The 22,217-nt window shown below is 45.9% G+C and overlaps 1 protein-coding gene across 5 annotated transcripts in view; it reads right to left on the reverse strand.

Moving 5' to 3' along the window:
* DIS3L2 (DIS3 like 3'-5' exoribonuclease 2) overlaps window positions 1-22,217 on the reverse strand; it is a 290,436-nt gene that overhangs the window by 222,031 nt on the left and 46,188 nt on the right. For all 5 annotated transcript variants that reach the window (XR_014789643.1, XM_084847710.1, XM_084847711.1 and 2 more), the window contains one exon: window positions 17,168-17,269. Coding sequence is in view for 4 of the 5 variants with exons in the window: in XM_084847710.1 (XP_084703836.1) it covers window positions 17,168-17,269 (102 nt within the window). In the remaining variant the exon portion in view is untranslated. The remainder of the gene's footprint in view (window positions 1-17,167; window positions 17,270-22,217) is intronic.

The following is a 22,217-nucleotide window of genomic DNA, read 5'->3' on the forward strand; positions in this document are numbered from 1 at the left end:
TTTCAAATACAATTGGGATGAATTTTAACATAGAACATTTGATTGGGGTAACAGGTAACCTGACTTCCTTCTGCATGGCGCGGATTCCAAAACACTCACATAATACAATTATCTTGCAAACAAGTCCATCTCAAACCTCCGCACTGGCAAAACAAAAACATTTCTAAGAAAAATTAGTTCCATGGGAACCAAAGATGCAGATGGGCCCAGAATGACAGTAGTTATGTAAGAGACTGGATTAACCATAATCTATTGTAATACGTCCTTGTTTATGAAAAGGCTTGGAAGGAAAGGCTTTGAAACAGTTCTTTAAAGAAAAGTTGGTTGTTAGAAGAAACAAATTGTCATACGAATGGGGGGCTGGGGGGAACAAACCGTAATACAAGCTTAAGTATTATGCTGGCTTGCCACTTGTTTTCAGATCACTTACACCCATCTGCATGTCCCTTCATCCTTCAAAAGGGGAAAACCTTTAAGTCAAATTAACTCAAGCCTAATAACATTAAATTCTGTCTGAACAAACCCATTCCCAGAGGGTCAACCAGCACTCTTGCACAGTGGAATTAACCTTCGACAAGCAGGGCAGCTGAGGAAAGCAAATCTCACTCCCCTCTTGGGTTTACCAATTAGCTAATGTTTGGTTGCTAACCTCAGGATGAGATTGAAATATTCAAGATATACCTAACGCACACGCCAGGCACCCAAACAGGCGTCTCTAAGCAATTATGGTCTGGGAGACAAGACACAAGGGCAAGCAGCAGGCAGGGGAAGGCAAGAGCCGGGTGAGCAGCTCTGTGGGGTTTCTCTCAAACTTACCTTTCTGCCTATCCAATGGCAAAGAACTCCCATTTGGAACAATATTGTTTAGGAACCTGGAATGTCAGATCAATGAATCAAGGTAAGCTGGAGGTGGTCAAACATGAGATGGCAAGATTGAACATCGACATCTTGGGAATCAGCGAACTAAAATGGACAGGCATGGGCGAATTTAATTCAGGTGACCATCATATCTACTATTGTGGGCAAGAATCCCTTAGAAGAAATGGAGTAGCACTCATAGTCAACAAAAGGGTGGGAAAAGCAGTACTGGGGTACAATCTGAAAAATGATAGAATGATCTCAGTACGAATCCAAGGCAAACCATTCAACATCACAGTAATTCAAGTCTATGCCCCAACCACTGAGGCCGAAGAAGCTGAGGTTGATCGGTTCTATGAAGACCTACAACACCTTCTAGAACTAACACCAAAAAAAGATGCCCTCTTCATCATAGGGGATTGGAATGCTAAAGTAGGAAGTCAAGAAATCACCGGGATAACAGGCAGGCATGGCCTTGGTGTACAAAATGAAGCAGGACAAAAGCTAATAGAGTTTTGCCAAGAGAACATGCTGATCATAGCAAACACTCTTTTCCAACAGCACAAGAGGCGACTCTACACATGGACGTCACCAGATGGTCAATATCGAAATCAGATTGATTATGTCCTTTGCAGCCAAAGATGGAGAAGCTCCATACAGTCAGTAAAAACAAGACCTGGAGCTGACTGTGGCTCAGATCATGAGCTGCTTCTTGCAAAATTTCGGCTTAAATTGAAGAACGTCGGGAAAACCACTAAACCGTTCAGGTATGACCTAAATCATATCCCTGATGAATATACAGTGGAGGTGAGGAATAGATTTCAGGGATTAGACCTGATAGACAGAGTGCCTGAGGAACTATGGACGGAGGTCCGTAACATTGTTCAGGAGGCAGCAACGAAATCCATCCCAAAGAAAAAGAAATGCAAGAAAGCCAAGTGGCTGTCTGATGAGGCTTTACAAGTAGCTGAGGAAAGAAGAGAAGCGAAAAGCAAGGGAGAAAGGGGAAGATATACCCAACTGAATGCAGAGTTCCAGAGAATAGCAAGGAGAGACAAGAAGGCCTTCTTAAATGAACAATGCAAAGAAATCGAGGAAAACAACAGAATGGGAAAGAGTAGAGATCTCTTCAAGAAAATTGGAGATCTCAAGGGAACGTTTTGTGCAAAGACGGGCATGATAAAGGACAAAGAAGGCAGGGACCTAACAGAAGCAGATGAGATTAAGAAGAGGTGGCAAGAATACACAGAAGAACTATACAGGAAAGATCTGAATGTCCCTGATAGCCATGATAGTGCGGTCACTGAACTTGAGCCGGACATCCTGGAGAGTGAAGTCAAGTGGGCCTTAGGAAGCATTAGTAACAACAAAGCTAGTGGAGATGACAGTATTCCAGCTGAGCTATTTAAAATCCTAAAAGATGATGCTGTTAAAGTGCTGCATTCAATATGCCAACAAATCTGGAACACTCAACAGTGGCCGCAAGACTGGAAAAGGTCAGTTTACATTCCAATTCCAAAGAAGGGCAACGCCAAAGAGTGTTCAAACTACCGCACAATTGCGCTCATTTCAAATGCCAGCAAGGTGATGCTCAAAATCCTACAAGCTAGGCTTCAGCAGTATGCGAACCGAGAACTACCGGAAGTACAAGCTGGGTTTTGAAGAGGCAGAGGAACTAGAGATCAAATCGCCAACATTCGCTGCATCATGGAGAAAGCAAGAGAATTCCAGAAAAACGTTTATTTCTGCTTCATTGACTACGCTAAAGCCTTTGATTGTGTGGATCACAACAAACTGTGGCAAATTCTGAAAGTGATGGGAGTACCAGACCACCTTACCTGTCTCCTGAGAAACTTGTACGAGGGTCAAGAAGCAACAGTAAGAACCAGACATGGAACAACCGATTGGTTCAAAATTGGGAAAGGAGTACGACAAGGCTGCATATTGTCACCCTGTTTATTTAACTTATATGCAGAGTACATCATGAGAAATGCCGGGTTGGATGAATCAGAGGTCGGAATTAAGATTGCTGGGAGAATTATCAACAACCTCCGATATGCAGACGATACCACCCTAATGGCAGAAAGCGAAGAGGATCTCAAGAGCCTCTTGTTGAGGGTGAAAGAGGAGAGTGCAAAAGCTGGTTTGAAACTCAACATTAAAAAAACGAAGATCATGGCATCTGGCCCCATCACTTCCTGGCATATAGAAGGGGAAGAAATGGAAGCAGTGACAGATTTTACTTTCTTGGGCTCCAAGATCACCGCAGACGGTGACTGTAGCCATGAAATTAAAAGACGCTTGCTCCTTGGGAGGAAACCTATGGCAAACCTAGACAGCATAGTAAGAAGCAGAGACATCACCTTGCCAACAAAGGTCCGTCTAATCAAAGCTATGGTTTTCCCAGTAGTAATGTATGGCTGTGAGAGCTGGACTATAAGGAAGGCTGAGCGCCGAAGAATTGATGCTTTCGAACTGTGGTGCTAGAGAAGACTCTTACGAGTCCCCTGGACTGCAAGGAGGTCAAATCAGTCCATCCTAAAGGAAATCAACCCTGAGTGCTCATTGGAAGGACAGATAATGAAGCTGAAGCTCCAATATTTTGGCCACCTAATGCGAAGAGAAAACTCCCTTGAAAAGACCCTGATGCTGGGAAAGACTGAAGGCAAAAGGAGAAGGGGACGACAGAGGATGAGATGGCTAGATAGCATCACGGATGCAATGAATATGAACTTGAGCACGCTCCGGGAGAGAGCGCAGGACAGGAAGGCCTGGCGTGCTATGGTCCATGGGGTCACGAAGAGTCGGACACGACTGAACGACTGAACAACAACAACAACAACAAAGCATAGCGTTAAATTTAAAAGCCTCAAAGCAGAAAGTAAAGCTGAATGTAAGAAGAGAGACGGTGGATCAGACCCAGGGCCCATCTAGACCAGCATTCTGTTCACACAGTGGCCAACAAGCTGTCAGCAGGAAACCCATAAGCAGGACACAAATGCAACAGCATTCTTCCACCCATGTTCCCCAGCAACTGGTGTGCATAGGCATACTGCCTCTGATACTGGAGGTAGCATACAGCATCAGGACTAGCAGCCATTGATCGCCTTCTCCTTCAGGAATCTGTCCAATCACCTTTTAAAGCCATCCAAATGGGTGGCCATCACTGCATCTTGTGGTAGCGAATTCTGTAGTTTAACTCTGTGCTGTGTGAAGAAGCCCTTCCTTTTATCTGTCCTGAATCTGCCACCAAGCAGCTTCATGGAATGACCCAACTGGGTTCTAGTATTATCAGAGAGGGAGGAAAAAAGTCTCCCTATCCACATTCTGCCCCTTCATGGATCACTGCCTTGTTGTGGCGAAGGGGCTTGCGTAACTCAGTGAAGCCATAAGCTATGCCGTGCAGGGCCACCCAAGACGGACAGGTCATGGCAGAGGGTTCTGACAAAATGTGGTCCACTGGAGAAGGAAATGGCAACCCACTCCAGTATTCTGGCCAAGAAAACCCCATGGAACGTATGGCTAAAAGAGATGACGCCGGAAGATGAGCCCCTCAGGTCGGAAGGTGTCCAATATGCTACTGGGGAAGAGCAGAGGGTATTTCCAAGTAGCGCCAGAAAGAGTGAAGCGGCTGGGCCAAACCCGAAAGGACACTCAGCTGTGGATGTGTCTGGCAGTGAAAAGAAACTCCGATGCTGTAAAGAACAATATTGTTTAGGAACCTGGAATGTCAGATCAATGAATCAAGGTAAGCTGGAGGTGGTCAAACATGAGATGGCAAGATTGAACATCGACATCTTGGGAATCAGTGAACTAAAATGGACAGGCATGGGCGAATTTAATTCAGGTGACCATCATATCTACTATTGTGGGCAAGAATCCCTTAGAAGAAATGGAGTAGCACTCATAGTCAACAAAAGGGTGGGAAAAGCAGTACTGGGGTACAATCTGAAAAATGATAGAATGATCTCAGTACGAATCCAAGGCAAACCATTCAACATCACAGTAATTCAAGTCTATGCCCCAACCACTGAGGCCGAAGAAGCTGAGGTTGATCGGTTCTATGAAGACCTACAACACCTTCTAGAACTAACACCAAAAAAAGATGTCCTCTTCATCATAGGGGATTGGAATGCTAAAGTAGGAAGTCAAGAAATCACCGGGATAACAGGCAGGCATGGCCTTGGTGTACAAAATGAAGCAGGACAAAAGCTAATAGAGTTTTGCCAAGAGAACATGCTGATCATAGCAAACACTCTTTTCCAACAGCACAAGAGGCGACTCTACACATAGACGTCACCGGATGGTCAATATCGAAATCAGATTGATTATGTCCTTTGCAGCCAAAGATGGAGAAGCTCCATACAGTCAGTAAAAACAAGACCTGGAGCTGACTGTGGCTCAGATCATGAGCTGCTTCTTGCAAAATTTCGGCTTAAATTGAAGAACGTCGGGGAAAACCACTAAACCGTTCAGGTATGACCTCAGTCATATCCCTGATGAATATACAGTGGAGGTGAGGAATAGATTTCAGGGATTAGACCTGATAGACAGAGTGCCTGAGGAACTATGGATGGAGGTCCGTAACATTGTTCAGGAGGCAGCAACGAAATCCGTCCCAAAGAAAAAGAAATGCAAGAAAGCCAAGTGGCTGTCTGATGAGGCTTTACAAGTAGCTGAGGAAAGAAGAGAAGCGAAAAGCAAGGGAGAAAGGGGAAGATATACCCAACTGAATGCAGAGTTCCAGAGAATAGCAAGGAGAGACAAGAAGGCCTTCTTAAATGAACAATGCAAAGAAATCGAGGAAAACAACAGAATGGGAAAGACTAGAGATCTCTTCAAGAAAATTGGAGATCTCAAGGGAACGTTTTGTGCAAAGACGGGCATGATAAAGGACAAAGAAGGCAGGGACCTAACAGAAGCAGATGAGATTAAGAAGAGGTGGCAAGAATACACAGAAGAACTATACAGGAAAGATGTGAATGTCCCTGATAGCCATGATAGTGCGGTCACTGAACTTGAGCCGGACATCCTAGAGAGTGAAGTCAAGTGGGCCTTAGGAAGCATTAGTAACAACAAAGCTAGCGGAGATGACAGTATTCCAGCCGAGCTATTTAAAATCCTAAAAGATGATGCTGTTAAAGTGCTGCATTCAATATGCCAACAAATCTGGAACACTCAACAGTGGCCACAAGACTGGAAAAGGTCAGTTTACATTCCAATTCCAAAGAAGGGCAACGCCAAAGAGTGTTCAAACTACTGCACAATTGCGCTCATTTCACATGCCAGCAAGGTGATGCTCAAAATCCTACAAGCTAGGCTTCAGCAGTATGCGAACCGAGAACTACCAGAAGTACAAGCTGGGTTTAGAAGAGGCAGAGGAACTAGAGATCAAATCGCCAACATTCGCTGCATCATGGAGAAAGCAAGAGAATTCCAGAAAAACGTCTATTTCTGCTTCATTGACTACGCTAAAGCCTTTGATTGTGTGGATCACAACAAACTGTGGCAAATTCTGAAAGTGATGGGAATACCAGACCACCTTACCCGTCTCCTGAGAAACCTGTACGAGGGTCAAGAAGCAACAGTAAGAACCAGACATGGAACAACCGATTGGTTCAAAATTGGGAAAGGAGTACGACAAGGCTGCATATTGTCACCCTGCTTATTTAACTTATATGCAGAGTACATCATGAGAAATGCCGGGTTGGATGAATCACAGGTCGGAATTAAGATTGCCGGGAGAATTATCAACAACCTCCGATATGCAGACGATACCACCCTAATGGTAGAAAGTGAAGAGGATCTAAAGAGCCTCTTGTTGAGGGTGAAAGAGGAGAGTGCAAAAGCTGGTTTGAAACTCAACATTAAAAAAACTAAGATCATGTCATCTGGCCCTATCACTTCCTGGCATATAGAAGGGGAAGAAATGGAAGCAGTGACAGATTTTACTTTCTTGGGCTCCAAGATCACCGCAGACGGTGACTGTAGCCATGAAATTAAAAGATGCTTGCTCCTTGGGAGGAAAGCTATGGCAAACCTAGACAGCATAGTAAGAAGCAGAGACATCACCTTGCCGACAAAGGTCCATCTAATCAAAGCTATGGTTTTCCCAGTAGTAATGTATGGCTGTGAGAGCTGGACTATAAGGAAGGCTGAGCGCCGAAGAATTGATGCTTTTGAACTGTGGTGCTGGAGAAGACTCTTACAAGTCCCCTGGACTGCAAGGAGGTCAAATCAGTCCATCCTAAAGGAAATCAACCCTGAGTGCTCATTGGAAGGACAGATAATGAAGCTGAAGCTCCAATATTTTGGCCACCTAATGCGAAGAGAAAACTCCCTGGAAAAGACCCTGACGCTGGGAAAGACTGAAGGCAAAAGGAGAAGGGGACGGCAGAGGATGAGATGGCTAGATAGCATCACCGATGCAATGAATATGAACTTGAGCACGCTCCGGGAGACAGCGCAGGACAGGAAGGCCTGGCGTGCTATGGTCCATGGGGTCACGAAGAGTCGGACACGACTGAACGACTGAACAACAACAATCCACATTCTCCACACCATGCATCATGTTGTGTAGTTCTAAGTGTGGCAAATTCTTAAAGAGATGGGAGTACCAGACCACCTTACCTGTCTCCTGAGAAACCTGTGCAAGGGTCAAGAAGCAACAGTAAGAACCAAACATGGAACAACCGAGTGGTTCCACATTGGGAAAGGAGTACGACAAGGCTGCATATTGTCACCCTGCTTATTTAACTTATATGCAGAGTACATCATGAGAAACGCCGGGTTGGATGAATCACAGGTCGGAATTCAGATTGCCGGGAGAATGATCAACAACCTCAGATATGCAGACAATACCACCCTAATGGCAGAAAGCGAAGAGGATCTAAAGAGCCTCTTGTTGAGGGTGAAAGTGGAGAGTGCAAAAGCTGGTTTGAAACTCAACATTAAAAAAACGAAGATCATGGCATCTGGCCCCAAAACTTCCTGGCATATGGAAGGGGAAGAAAGTGACAGATTTTATTTTCTTGGGCTCCAAGATCACGGCAGACGGTGACTGTAGCCATGAAATTAAAAGACGCTTGCTCCTTGGGAGGAAACCTATGGCAAACCTAGACAGCATAGTAAGAAGCAGAGGCATCACCTTGCCAACAAAGGTTCGTATAATCAAAGCTATGGTTTTCCCAGTAGTAACGTATGGCTGTGAGAGCTGGACTATAAGGAAGGCTGAGCGCCGAAGAATTGATGCTTTTGAACTGTGGTGCTGGAGAAGACTCTTACGAGTCCCCTGGACTGCAAGGAGGTCAAATCAGTCCATCCTAAAGGAAATCAACCCTGAGTGCTCATTGGAAGGACAGATAATGAAGCTGAAGCTCCAATATTTTGGCCACCTAATGCGAAGAGAAAACTCCCTGGAAAAGACCCTGACGCTGGGAAAGACTGAAGGCAAAAGGAGAAGGGGACGGCAGAGGATGAGATGGCTAGATAGCATCACGGATGCAATGAATATGAACTTGAGCACGCTCCGGGAGACAGCGCAGGACAGGAAGGCCTGGTGTGCTATGGTCCATGGGGTCACGAAGAGTCGGACACGACTGAACGACTGAACAACAACAATCCACATTCTCCACACCATGCATCATGTTGTGTAGTTCTAAGTGTGGCAAATTCTTAAAGAGATGGGAGTACCAGACCACCTTACCTGTCTCCTGAGAAACCTGTGCAAGGGTCAAGAAGCAACAGTAAGAACCAAACATGGAACAACCGAGTGGTTCCACATTGGAAAAGGAGTACGACAAGGCTGCATATTGTCACCCTGCTTATTTAACTTATATGCAGAGTACATCATGAGAAACGCCGGGTTGGATGAATCACAGGTCGGAATTCAGATTGCCGGGAGAATGATCAACAACCTCAGATATGCAGACAATACCACCCTAATGGCAGAAAGCGAAGAGGATCTAAAGAGCCTCTTGTTGAGGGTGAAAGTGGAGAGTGCAAAAGCTGGTTTGAAACTCAACATTAAAAAAACGAAGATCATGGCATCTGGCCCCAAAACTTCCTGGCATATGGAAGGGGAAGAAAGTGACAGATTTTATTTTCTTGGGCTCCAAGATCACGGCAGACGGTGACTGTAGCCATGAAATTAAAAGACGCTTGCTCCTTGGGAGGAAACCTATGGCAAACCTAGACAGCATAGTAAGAAGCAGAGGCATCACCTTGCCAACAAAGGTTCGTATAATCAAAGCTATGGTTTTCCCAGTAGTAACGTATGGCTGTGAGAGCTGGACTATAAGGAAGGCTGAGCGCCGAAGAATTGATGCCTTCGAACTGTGGTGCTGGAGAACACTCTTACGAGTCCCCTGAACTGCAAGGAGGTCAAATCAGTCAATCCTAAAGGAAATCAACCCTGACTGCTCATTGGAAGGACAGATACTGAAGTTGAAGCTCAAATATTTTGGCCACCTAATGTGAAGACAAAACTCTCTGGAAAAGACTGAAGGCAAATGGAGATGGGGACAGCAGAGGGTGAGATGGCTAGATAGCATCACTGATGCAATGAATATGAACTTGAGCACACTCCGGGAGAGAGCGGAGGACAGGAAGGCCTGGCGTGCTATGGTCCATGGGGTCACGAAGAGTTGGACACGACTTAACAACTGAACAACAAAAATAATTTTGTACACCTCTTAAGCTGAACAGTTCCTGCCCTCAAAGGCCAGCACAAAACTGCAGAGACAGCCAGCTCCCTCTGCACTCTGCACTAAGAAAACATTTCATTAAATTCTGCACCGAGAAAAGCTGGGTGCTACACCCTGTACACATTATGCATATTTACATTATTTCAAACCTTCCATAATTCCCTCTGCAATTCCTTTACTGGTTTGCATAATTTGCGATTTTGCTAATCACAGAGTGGAGAGGAGATATAAAGGGCACTGAAGACCCTCCCTCAACCTTTGGGAACCTTATTCTCTCTCTCATTCATACACAAACACCCCTTCTGAGATTTAAGCAAGCAAGCATCAGCCATACACTTTCAAGCATCACTCTTTTTTCAAAAAACAAAAGCCAAGGCTCTCAGGAAACTGAATTCTGCAACCAACATCACATTCTGGGGAATCACAGCATATGCACAGCCCATCCCACAAACAATTCACTGGATGCCACAAGGACTGAAGAACTGAGCAGGCAGTTGCCAACAGGCATCCCAGTGAAGTTCCATCCATGTGAGCACAGAGGACACATATCAAGCACACAGTCGGTTCTAGGTGTGATTGCTTACCTTACGCATATACGTAACCACAGATCAGCCTTTCCCAACCCGGCGCTCACCAGATGAATTGGACTGCAACTCCCATAATTCCCACCCACCATAGCCATGCTGGCTGTCCAGCACATCTGGAAGGCACCAGGTTGGGGAAGGCTGACATCGCAAGTGAGGTGAGGTGGTCAAACCACCATGATTTATCATTATTCTTTTATTCGGTATTTGCAAATAGTCTGTGTGCATGATGGGCTTGGTCAGCATCTGTATACACTGGGTCACCCAGTGTGAGAGGCCGGGAGGGCAGGTTTTGCCTCCATCATGACAATGTCCCCAAACATTTATTTGTTCCTCGCAGGGGTAAATGTCAGCTGTTCACATTCATTCACTCACAATATTTGTATACCAATCCTTCTCTAAAACAGATTTCAGAGCAGTGAGCACAAATGATAAAACAGTAAATAATAAGATTAAACCACCACCTTAAAAACATGCTTTTTAAAAAACAGAATGCCAACAGAAACTGTGACTGGTCAATTAAGGAATGTCTCCTGGAACAGGAAAATATTTATGGGAGAATATGTGGCGGACATCTATGCAGCTGGTAAAAACAAGACCTGGAGCTGAGTGTAGTTCAGATCACGAACTTCTTATTGAACAATTTAGAATCAGACTAAAGAGAATAGGGAAGACCCACAGATCAGTTAGATATGAGCTCACGAATATTCCTCATGAATATGCAGTGGAGGTGAAGAATAGATTTAAGGGACTAGATTTAGTAGATAGGGTCCCGGAAGAACTATGGACAGAAGTTCGCAACATTGTTCAGGAGGCGGCAACAAAAAACGTCCCAAAGAAAAAGAAAACCAAGAAAGCAAGATGGCTGTCTGCTGAGACACTGGAAGCAGCCCAAGAAAGAAGGAAAGCAAAAGGCAACAGTGATAGGGGGAGATATGCCCAATTAAATGCAACATTCCAGAGGTTAGCCAGAAGAGATAAGGAATTATTTTTAAACAAGCAATGCACGGAAGTGGAAGAAGATAATAGAATAGGAAGGACAAGAGACCTCTTCCAGAACATTAGAAACATCGGAGGTAAATTCCAGGCAAAAATGGGTATGATCCAAAACAAAGATGGCAAGGACCTAACAGAAGCAGAAGAGATCAAGAAAAGGTGGCAAGAATATACGGAAGATCTGTATAGGAAGGATAGTAATATCGGGGATAGATTTGAGGGTGTGGTCAGTTAGCTAGAGCCAGACATCCTGAAGAGTGAGGTTGAATGGGCCTTAAAAGAAGCATTGCTAATAACAAGGCAGCAGGAGACGACGGTATCCCAGCTGAACTGTTTAAAATCTTGCAAGATGATGCTGTCAAGGTGATGCATGCCATATGCCAGCAAATTTGGAAAACACAAGAATGGCCAACAGACTGGAAAAAATCAACTTATATCCCCATACCAAAAAAAGGAAGCACCAAAGAATGTTCAAACTATCCAACAGTGGCACTTATTTCACATGCCAGTAAGGTAATGCTCAAGATCTTGCAAGGTAGACTCCAGCAATTCATGGAACGAGAATTGCCAGATGTACAAGCTGGGTTTAGAAAAGGCAGAGGAACTAGAGACCAAATTGCCAATATCTGCTGGATAATGGAGAAAGCCAGGGAGTTTCAGAAAAACATCTATTTCTGTTTTATTGACTATTCTAAAGCCTTTGACTGTGTGGATCATAACAAATTGTGGCACATTCTTGGTGGTATGGGGATACCAAGTCATCTTGTCTGCCTCCTGAGGAATCTGTATAATGACCAAGTAGCAACGGTAAGAACAGACCACGGATCAACGGACTGGTTTCAGATTGGGAAAGGAGTACGGCAGGGTTGTATACTCTCACCCTACCTATTCAACCTGTATGCAGAACACATCATGCGACGTGCTGGGCTTGATGAACCAAGGCTGGAGTTAAAATCGCTGGAAGAAACATTAACGATCTCCGATATGCAGATGATACCACTTTGATGGCTGAAAGCGAGGAGGAGCTGAGGAACCTCATGACGAAGGTGAAAGAAGAAAGTGCAAAAGCTGGGTTGCAGTTAAACCTCAAAAAAACCAAGATTATGGCAACCGGCTTGATTGATAACTGGCAAATAGAGGGAGAAAACATGGAGGCAGTGACAGGCTTTGTATTTCTAGGCACAAAGATTACTGCAGATGCTGACTGCAGCCAGGAAATCAGAAGACGTTTACTTCTTGGGAGGAGAGCAATGACAAATCTTGATAAAATAGTGAAGAGCAGAGACATCACACTGACAACAAAGGTCCACATAGTTAAAGCAATGGTATTCCCCATAGTAACCTATGGCTGCGAGAGCTGGACCATAAGGAAGGCTGAGCGAAGGAAGATAGATGCTTTTGAACGGTGGTGCTGGAGGAAAATTCTGAGAGTGCCTTGGACTGCAAGAAGATCAAACCAGTCCATACTCCAAGAAATAAAGCCAGACTGCTCACTTGAGAGAAGGATATTAAACGCAAAACTGAAGTACTTTGGCCACATAATGAGAAGACAGGACACCCTGGAGAAGATGCTGATGCTAGGGAAAGTGGAAGGCAAAAGGAAGAGGGGCCGACCAAGGGCAAGATGGATAGATGATATTCTGGAGGTGACGGACTCGACCTTGGGGGAGCTGGGGGTGGCGACGGCCGACAGGAAGCTCTGGCGTTGGCTGGTCCATGAAGTCACGAAGAGTCGGAAGCGACTGACCGAATAAACAACAACAAAACTCCAGGTCCTCCCTGAGGTGGGGTGAAATTTGTCCCATGAAGTTTCCTGAAGCAAGGCAGTGGGGAGAAGCAGGTTTTCCCTCTTCACCCATTCTTGTTTGTTGCAGCCTGATTCCATAGTCCCATAGAACTTAATGGAAGCCACTGAGAATAGAGCCCATTCATATCTGTATAGCCATGTCATGAGGCATGAGGAATAGAGCCCATTCATTCATTCAAAACACTTCCCAGGGCAGCTTACATAACAACGCAATGATAATATAGAAATGAAAAACAGCTTACAAAAATAAAACAACAATGGCTAAACAGCATAAAAGCCAACACAAGAGGTAAAATACATATTTAAAATGGCTGGGGAAAGGGGGAAAACAATCTTTGCATGGCATCGAACGGACAACAAAGAAAGCTCCAGGCAAGCTTCTCTGGGACAGCATTCCATAAACTGGGGTGCCACCGCTGGAGAGGTGCAATCTATGGCTGCTGCCCACTGTGCCTGTGAGGGGCCTCCAACAATGGCATGTACTAATAATTCCATTTCTTGGTCGTGGAACAGGTCGCATATGGGCACAGACAGCCTAGCCTCAGTTATTCGTGCTCTGGCAACTTCAAGGTTCGATTACTGCAATGTGCTCTACATGGGGCTGCCTCTGAAAACAGTCCAGAAGCTTCAATTAGATCAGAACGTTGCTGCTAGGTTGCCAACAGGGGCCAGTGGGTGGGATGATATCACACTTGTTTTGAGTAGGGATGTATCAATTTTGTAAAATCCATTCTGTCTACATGGATTGTCAGGTGCCTTTCATTCTATCATCCACTTATTGATGGAATCAGATCTTTTCCAATTTTCCAAATTTGTGCAAATTCGCACTTCTGCAAATTCGCAGTTCCCCCAAAATGTGCATTTTCATGCTTTAGCTTATGTAGGAAATGCACATTTTCAACCGTTTTTTGTTTTACATAAATTTCTATGACTTTAAAATTCTGGAAAGTAAAAAAAAGCTGGTCCACTGTGGAATCTGTATTCATGGAAATCCGAACTCACTTGATTCTGTTGAGGATTTCTCCGACATCTGGAGTTTTGAGAACAGCTCCCCATTCACTTCCAGGCTCAACTCAAAGGGCAGGTACTTATCTTTAAAGCCTTACAGGCATTTCAAGGACTGTCTTCTCCCATCAATCCACCTGCACACTGAAATCAGAGGCTCTGATCCAGGTACCCACAGCATTTGGGGTAAAGCAGGGGACAACCGGGGAGAGAGACTTTCCAGTGGTGGCACCTACCTATGGAATGCTCTCCACAGCAAGACTAGCCTGGCACCCAGTTTGCTATCATTTTGGCACTAGAAAAAGACTATTATTTCCCCAGGCTTTTAAATATTTTAGGCTGCAATCTTATGCATGTTTAGACAGAAAACTCCTACTACTCCCAGCATTCCCCAGCCAGCATGGCTGGCTGGGAAATGCTGGGAGTTTTAGGAATTTTCTCTGTCTAAACATGCATAGGATTGTGCCCTTAATGTTGTCAACTTCTGAGGATTTTAATTTTTTTAAAGCTGGTGTGAGTTTGAAATAAATGGAGTTGTATACTGTGCTATGCTGTCATTTTCTTATTGCTTTTGATGTTTTGCAACCTTTGTATTTTTTTTCCTCTGTATTCTTTGCCCTGAGGATGCCGAGTGGCTGTTGAAGGGCAGGGTGTACATTTCAGAAATAAATATGGTGGCTGATGGAGCGGATGCTCTGAGAGATCACAGAAAAGCAGGAAAAACACATCACCTCCTGCCTCATTGCACATTTCACAGGAATTCCAGGAAATAACGAACAGCCATCTCAAACGCAGGGCTTCTCTGTAATGTGTTAGAGAATGCCCAGAAATTGTCACCGTGGTCTCCAAACACACACACGCTGGATTCACCACCCTGGCTGTTTGTTTGAATATACCCCAAGCATTTCAAGCTCCAAAGAGACTTGCAATTGGCTGTCTTTGCTTTTGGCATTTTCCCCACACAGCGCTATGAAGGATCTAGAAGCCTCCCAAATTGCTCAGACATTCCCACCCCATTGCTGCCCTGCTTCCAAAAGAAACATCAGTTTTGTGACTCCTTGGAGACCGGCACATGGATGTATGGACTTGTCCCACCCTTGGGACTGAAGCAAGCTGCCCTTTACTATGGCCAACACATTGTTCGGTGCACATTGTTTGGTGGTGGGGGACAGAGAAGCCCAACTGGCATAAGCATTTGAAGAAATGATATATAACAAAACAACACACACTGTTGCAAAGTCATTGTTTGTGGCTGGCCAGGACGTGAACAGTCACAAGATAGATCACAACAGGATGAGAATTCTATGAGCAAGTAGATTTGTTGGGTGAGGGGAAAGTCCCCAAAACTTGAACAGCTGAGCCAAAATCTTGGGTATACTGTGCCCACAGGCAAGCCACTGGGTGACAGACAGGAAGGCTGAAGTACCCCTCTGCCCTCAAAGCAGAAGGGGAGATGTGGATGGGCTTGGGAAAGCCAAGAGGAGGCAAGAGAGAAGGGCAGAGGCGGCAGCAGCCAAGCCTAGAACTACCCCACTAAGCACTGGCAGTATGTATGAAAGCTTCAGCCAATCCTGGCCAGGGCTACAGCCTGCCAATCCAAATCAATGATATTGCAGCTGCACTTGGCTGCTGCAAAACTGGAAGGCTGGAGATCATGGGACAGCTCATGAAGTGCAGCCAGGGCTGCCACGCCTGGGGAGCCCCATTCATGTCCAAGCATCCCCCAAGAAATATTTACTCAAGGAAATCATATGCTCCAAGTTAACACCAAAGGCAGAGACATTCAGATCAACAGGATGGCATCATAGCCACTCCCCAAAGCAAGCTCCTGTGTTCAAGCCTATGTATGGTACAGCAGAGCAGCCTCAACACAGCCCTTGAGGAATCCCAGCAAAGCCCGGGTTTTATTTCTTTTCTTTTTTTAATGCACAACTAAGTTCCCTGCCTTCAAGTTTACACAGAGGGGCAGGGAAAGCATGGCTGCAAGAACAGAAAACATGGGCAAAGGCAAAAGAAGTGAAAGAAACCAGATTACATGTGGGGGTTATAAAGTGTAGAACCGCAAAGGTTAGTAGACTGTGCATTTTGCTCCTGCATTTCTTTTGTTACAGCTCAACCACGAGCATGCCAAGGAGCATTCTGGGGGCAGACCAGGGGGTGGATGGCAGAGGAAGGCATTAGATCCACAAGATGCAAAGTCCTCCTGTTCCTCCAACATGCTCCCAGAATGGGCACGATACTACTTCCAGACACTATACTAGCCCTGGAGCTGGCATAATTTCCCTCCCTCTGGGAGCAATGGGAAGGGAAAATTCAAAAAGAAAAAGAAGTCTAGAAAAGGCCAAAAAGGGGTGGGCTTCTCCCCAGTCTTGCCTTGCCAGCCCATGGCTGACAGGGTATAGGAAGTGGCTGTTTGTCTGCCATGGGGTCTCCTTTTCCCACCTCTGCTGGATTGCACTGCCCAGTAATGGAAGGATCTCTACCCAAGTGACCCTGGGGTGCAGCTGCCAGTCAGGGTGGAGCGCGCTGGGCAAGAAGAACCAATAGGCTGATGCATCAGAAGGCATCTTCATATGTATCTAAATAGTTCGCAGATTATTTCATTTTTAAAGGACAATAACAGACATTATCAGAACATCAGGCATACACGCCTGAATTTCTGAACATGCGCAGAGTTGACAGTGTTGGGAACAGAGAAGAGGAATAAGAGGGCACGCACAAGAATAAGGTTACATTTGGGCAAAAGGCACGAAATTTGAAAAGCAGCAGCAAACTGCTCGCAACTGTTGTAGCCTTTTATTTTTTATCATGAAATTTTTTTTATTTTGAAATAAATTTAACAAAATAAAGGCAATAAAAAGAACATTTGATTAACAAATCAAAATCACTAATGAAACAAAGGAATGCACTAATTATAAATCTTAGTTTAGATCTGAAATGCTTATGGAACACCTACAGTAAAACAGCCTAAGAAGGAGCTCAATACCTAATGAAAGTAAAAATACAAGTTACACAATATATAAAAGGGGCGTGTGCAAGCGTATGTCATTGTGTGTGTGTGTGTATGTATTAATCAGAAAAAATATCGACAACTGTACTTGGTTGGAATTTTATCAAAAGTGTGAGGTTTTTATCAAAAGTTTGCAACCTTTGTGAGGAGAGCCACAGCTTTCCCTCCCTGCCCCCAAATGAAAAAAGATGGGAGCACTGACCTTCCACTGGTCTTTTGGAAACAGCTTCACCACCACAATGTCACCATTCAGAGCTCTGTTGCGAGCAACAACTCCGTCAATGAAGATATCCCGGGTGCCGTCCTAGAAAAGAAACAGCTCTTATACAGAGAAAGTGGATTTGGAAAGGCAACAAAGCTAGCTCAAAAGCCACCAGGACAAGCAAGAAATGCCGTAAGTGCCCTTCAGGACCTTATATACACACATGCACTCCTGACACTCCACAGAGGTACTCCATATCTTATCAGTCCAACAGTCTCTTGCGGGTCCTCTGCAGGAGCTTTAGGATGAGCCAACAAGCCAAAACCCTGGGATAGAATTCTAGTGCATTAAGCAGCCTTTTCACAAGTTGGGAGGTGTCAGGTGATGAGGGAGAAGGTAGAAACAAGGACATCCAGAGATCTTTTATGTATTACATTTTATACCACCCGATACCCAAAGCTCTCTGGGCGGTTCACAAAGGTGGAAGAAGCGGCCATGTACTCCCACCCTCAAGGGTGCCTCACATGGCCGACGAGAGACTGCTGCTCTCACTCTCTCACACACACCCCTTGCATACGTGTGTGTTTACAGATCAGCCTTCCCCAACGTGGTGCCCTCCCAAACATGTCGGACTGCAACTCCCAGCCGGCATACATACATGCACACACTGACAGTCTCAGCAGGGATCCACCTTTCCAGTCTCGCCCATCTCTACAAAGTGGCAGAAGGCTTCCATTTAAGGAACTTAAGAACAGCCTGGCTGGATCACACCCAAGCCCAACCAATCCAGCATTCGCTTTCCCACAGTGGTCAGTTGGGTGCTCTGGACACTCCCAAGCAAGGCATGAAGGCAACAGCCTCCCCCATTGGCCCCCGTCTGACATTCACAGACAGACTGCCTCTGCATCTGAAGACTTCATTTGGCAATTATGGTGAAGGGTCGTTGAAAGGCCGCCCTCCAGGGACACGCCTAAACTTTCTCAAAAGCCAACGCCACATCTTGTGGTGGTGAATCCCTCAAACTAGTTCTATATTTGTGTGAAGCAGGAGCTCTTTTTGCCAGCTCTTGAGCCCACTGCTAGTCAGCGTTGTTGGGTGACCCTGCTCCACCCAAAAGCAACAGGATCCAGAGCTCTGTGCCGACAAAAACCTCGGGCAAGTCATGGGATGAGGTAAATGGGGAGGAAAAGCACCCCAAAGTGTGTGTGTGTGGTGGTGGGGGGCCCTCCACCTCTTCACAGGATAAAACACCTATCTTGGGACATGGCAAGGGAAACACCACTAGAAAGCAACCTCCTTGCAAAGGCAGCTTCAGGCACCGAAGCAAACCAAGTCAAAAAAAGGGCGCCTGCTTTCTGGTCATCACCACCAGACCTCCCCATGACCTAGCATCGCAGCTTGGTGCAGTAGCTTATCCACTCGCGATGGGACCATTTTTGCAACTTTGTTATCACAGCTGTATTTGTCAAGAGCCTTCAGCCAACTTCCCCATGGCCAGAGCCATGGGGCTCAAGCCAGAAACCCTCAGCTCTGGGTAACACGTTTGGTAAGCCAGAGAACTGAGGCTTGCAGCTTCTTCCTGGGGTGGTGGAGTATTTTCTCAGGCTCTGGACTAGGCAGGAAGAGCTATAAAAGGCTTCCTGTTTGGTCAGCCTCAGCAACTATGGTCCTCCTGGCTCTGGTGTGTTATCCAACTCCTAGCTTTGTCCCTCAACCCTTGACTCCATAACATGACTCTTGGCTGCCCGCTGGCTGCTGCCAACAGCTCCGCCCTGATGCCCTGCCTCCTCGCCCAGGAGATCGCCACACACCACCTGCAGGGACCTGCCTCGTGTCTCTCCCATCCCTTTTGTCTGCTTCCTGGTTCTTCCATGCCTCCTTATATAGCGTCCCCCAAGGGCCTCTGCCATTCTTCCTCAATCCCCAGCCCAGCCCCAACAAGAGACGTGCATTCAACAGCCCCGGAGAGCAGACATCCCGGCTGCCTGCTGCTGGATCAGAAGGTCCATGCCAGGCTGCCTCCTGGTAAAGCCAGCAGGGCTCCTCTGCTGCCAGGAACTGTGAACCACTTCTGGCCGTGAAATCCTGCAAGTGGTGTGAAATGGACAAGATAACATGGAGCTTGGGGGAGAAGGCTACCACAGCAGAGAGAAATCGGATGCTGAGCAAAAGCTACACGGGGGCCAACCCCATCAAGGGGACGAGGCAGACCCGACACATGCGAGCTGAAAGTCAGGCATATCAGCAGAAAGGGCTTCTGTTGTGGCAGACAACACTGGAACCTTTCTTTGTCCATTTCACAGAGCCATGGGGGAGTTTTCCAGCCGCTTCCTCTGTTAAATCTCAATTTCAGCCATACCAAAAGAGAAACAGAGAGGGGCAGTGGCAGAAGCCACCAGAGAACCAAGCCAAAACCCCAGCAGCTGTCTAAAACAAAGGAAAGGGAGCCGTTGAGAGCAATCGCAGAAGAACACCTGCAAAGGAAGAGGCACAAGGCCACCTGTGGAAGAGGAACACAAACGGTAACAGATAATCAACCTGAAATTTGCCCACACAAGCCCCATTAAAAATAAATGGAAGCTGTGCAAGAACACTGCTTTAGAACAGCTCCAAGATCCTTCCAGGAACACATTTAGCCAGGAGCACATGTCAGCCTGTAGTCAGCTGGATGATATGAATAGTGTGTTTTCTGCTGGGTTCCCTCATGTGTCTATCATAGGCAAATGCCAACAGTTAATTACACTGCGCTGTGTATCAGACCAGGTTGGTACTTTTTGTCACAGAAGCAATGAAGAGGGCACGATGAACTAAAAGGAATTTCAGCGGTCAGCACATCTTCGCCAGACGTTTGGCAGGGCCTTTTCAGTGGTGGTACCAACATTCATTCTTTGTCATACAGTAATGCTGGAAATTGTGTTTTTTGCAGCTCTTCTGCTGGATACATTTGATTTGCATTTTTTGATGTCAGTTCCTTTAATTCTTTATTTGTAAGCTGCTTTAAGATGTTTAATAAAGATATAATTTTAAAAAATGAATGAATAAAAACCTCTTCTACTGTTCACATTGGGAGAAAAATGGGGTTCAAAGGGCCTTTGATTTCTGTTCTGTAGCAGAGAAAGTCCGAACAAACAAACCACATTCATGTTCTTGCACATGTCATGGTGGAGGTCCTAGCCAGGGAAGGGTGAGGTTTTTGAGGCAATACTTTTGAGTGCTGGGAAAACATGATAGCTCCACAAGAGAACTCCTTTCTGTGATAATCTCTGGGATATGGGACTATCCTGTGGAGCAGATAGGAAGACTCCAAGGGGTGGACTGAGACGCCCAGCCATCAGCTACCTCTCCCTAGATACTTTGGTCAAGGACACCATCAGTTCTATGCTTCGTACAGCACATGGTAATAGAGGGTATTTTCCTGCCGCGTCACAGCTCTGTCTGCACATATTTGTGTCAGAAGACCAAACACCTTCATCAGAAGAGCTGCCTTTAAAGTTGTACATCAAACGCTGTGCTCTGCTGTTAGGGAATCAGAGCCAAAAGCAGATTTGCACCATGTAAATTTTCCCCAGTGAAACAACCAATGTTGTGAACCAAGCTTAGAAGTTTATTCTTATATATCGGGCGGGGGGATTTCACCTCATAAGCACATCTGGAGCCACCTCTGAAATGGCTTCTGCTTCACTGAGTTCTGCACATTTCAATGCAGAGAGTGGAGCATGAAAGAAGTGGGTGACATCACATAAAACCACTCAGAACCAAATAAAGCCTTCATCTGTTTCCAGGAGAACACATTGCGATTTGGATGGTCTCTGGGGCTTTCATTTTACAAGGATGCTTTAATCAAGAAGGCCCTCCCCTCTTATCCGGATGCACAGAGGAAGGCTCTGAGAAACAATGGCATTCATTACCAGGGCCTGGTTTCTTCCCTGGGATGGGCATGCTCCGGAACCTTGGAAACCCTTCTCATCAGATTCTGTTCTTCGCAGCTCATTCCTAAGCATGGACAAAAGGCTAATGCTTAAGCCACCACTTTTTGAGGTTTTGGGGGGGGGGATTTACAAAAACAAGCCAGGGATTATCTGAGTGTTGTCTAAACCTCAAACAATCCCTGCCACCTGGGTTTGCACAATGTGACAAGCTATGACAAGCCTGTGAGAGCCATGAAAAATGGTGCCCACGAGCACCCAGAATAAGGCAACAGCCCCCGCAGGTAAATTAAACCATCCCTTTTTCCTTGTGTGTTGTGCCTTTTTCAATTGTAGCCCTGAGGGCAGGGACCGTCTTGACTGACTGATAGTTTGTAAGCTGCTCCAGGAGCCTTTTTGGCTGAGGAGCGGGATCAAAATACTTTAAATAAACTCAGGGGTCCAAACTCCTTAGAAAGCACACAGCCATTTGTGAGTTACCCACACATCCTCCAAGCTCGTTCATAGTTGCCATGGGCTGGCAAGGCCAACAGCTCCAGAGCTGCCTCCTCTGGCCCTCATCCCTCGACTGTCCAATTCTACTCTCGCCTCAGCGCCATTCTGGTCCCTGCCCCATGGCTTTGCACCCAACCCTCCCCTCACCCGACTACAGAAAGCCTAGAGCCACAACTGCGAGAAGGTGACGGCCTTCCTAGTAGCACCATGCCTTTTCGGGGTGCCACAGCTCACTGTCTATCCAAAGGGCAAGCAGAGGGCTATGGATGGCAGAAACTGAGGCGATGAGGATGAAGGGGTTAAGCAAGGGCTGCACAGAAGCGGTGGGTCTGAGGAAAGATCTGAAGGACGAAGAGAGGGGTGGCACTGGACAAATGGAAAAGTGCCATCTAAATGACGGGTATTCTAGTAAATCTAAGCATGTGCCATAATCACACCAATAAGACGCATCGCCATCATCCTTTAAAGCACAATAAAACGAAATTGTTCAAAAGACCAAAAGCAGGAGTTTATCCGGACCAACCATGCCAGCGATATGGAGGCTGTGTTTCCCAGGCAAGCTCAGCTACTGCCTTAATTAGCTGCTCATGATTGCTACCTAGCAGTTGAAGTGCCGTTTTCCCTTGCTA

This window comes from Heloderma suspectum, chromosome 3, assembly GCF_057233095.1.
Source record: "Heloderma suspectum isolate Gila_16-S chromosome 3, 16-S_ref, whole genome shotgun sequence".
In the NCBI taxonomy this organism is placed as follows: domain Eukaryota; kingdom Metazoa; phylum Chordata; class Lepidosauria; order Squamata; family Helodermatidae; genus Heloderma; species Heloderma suspectum.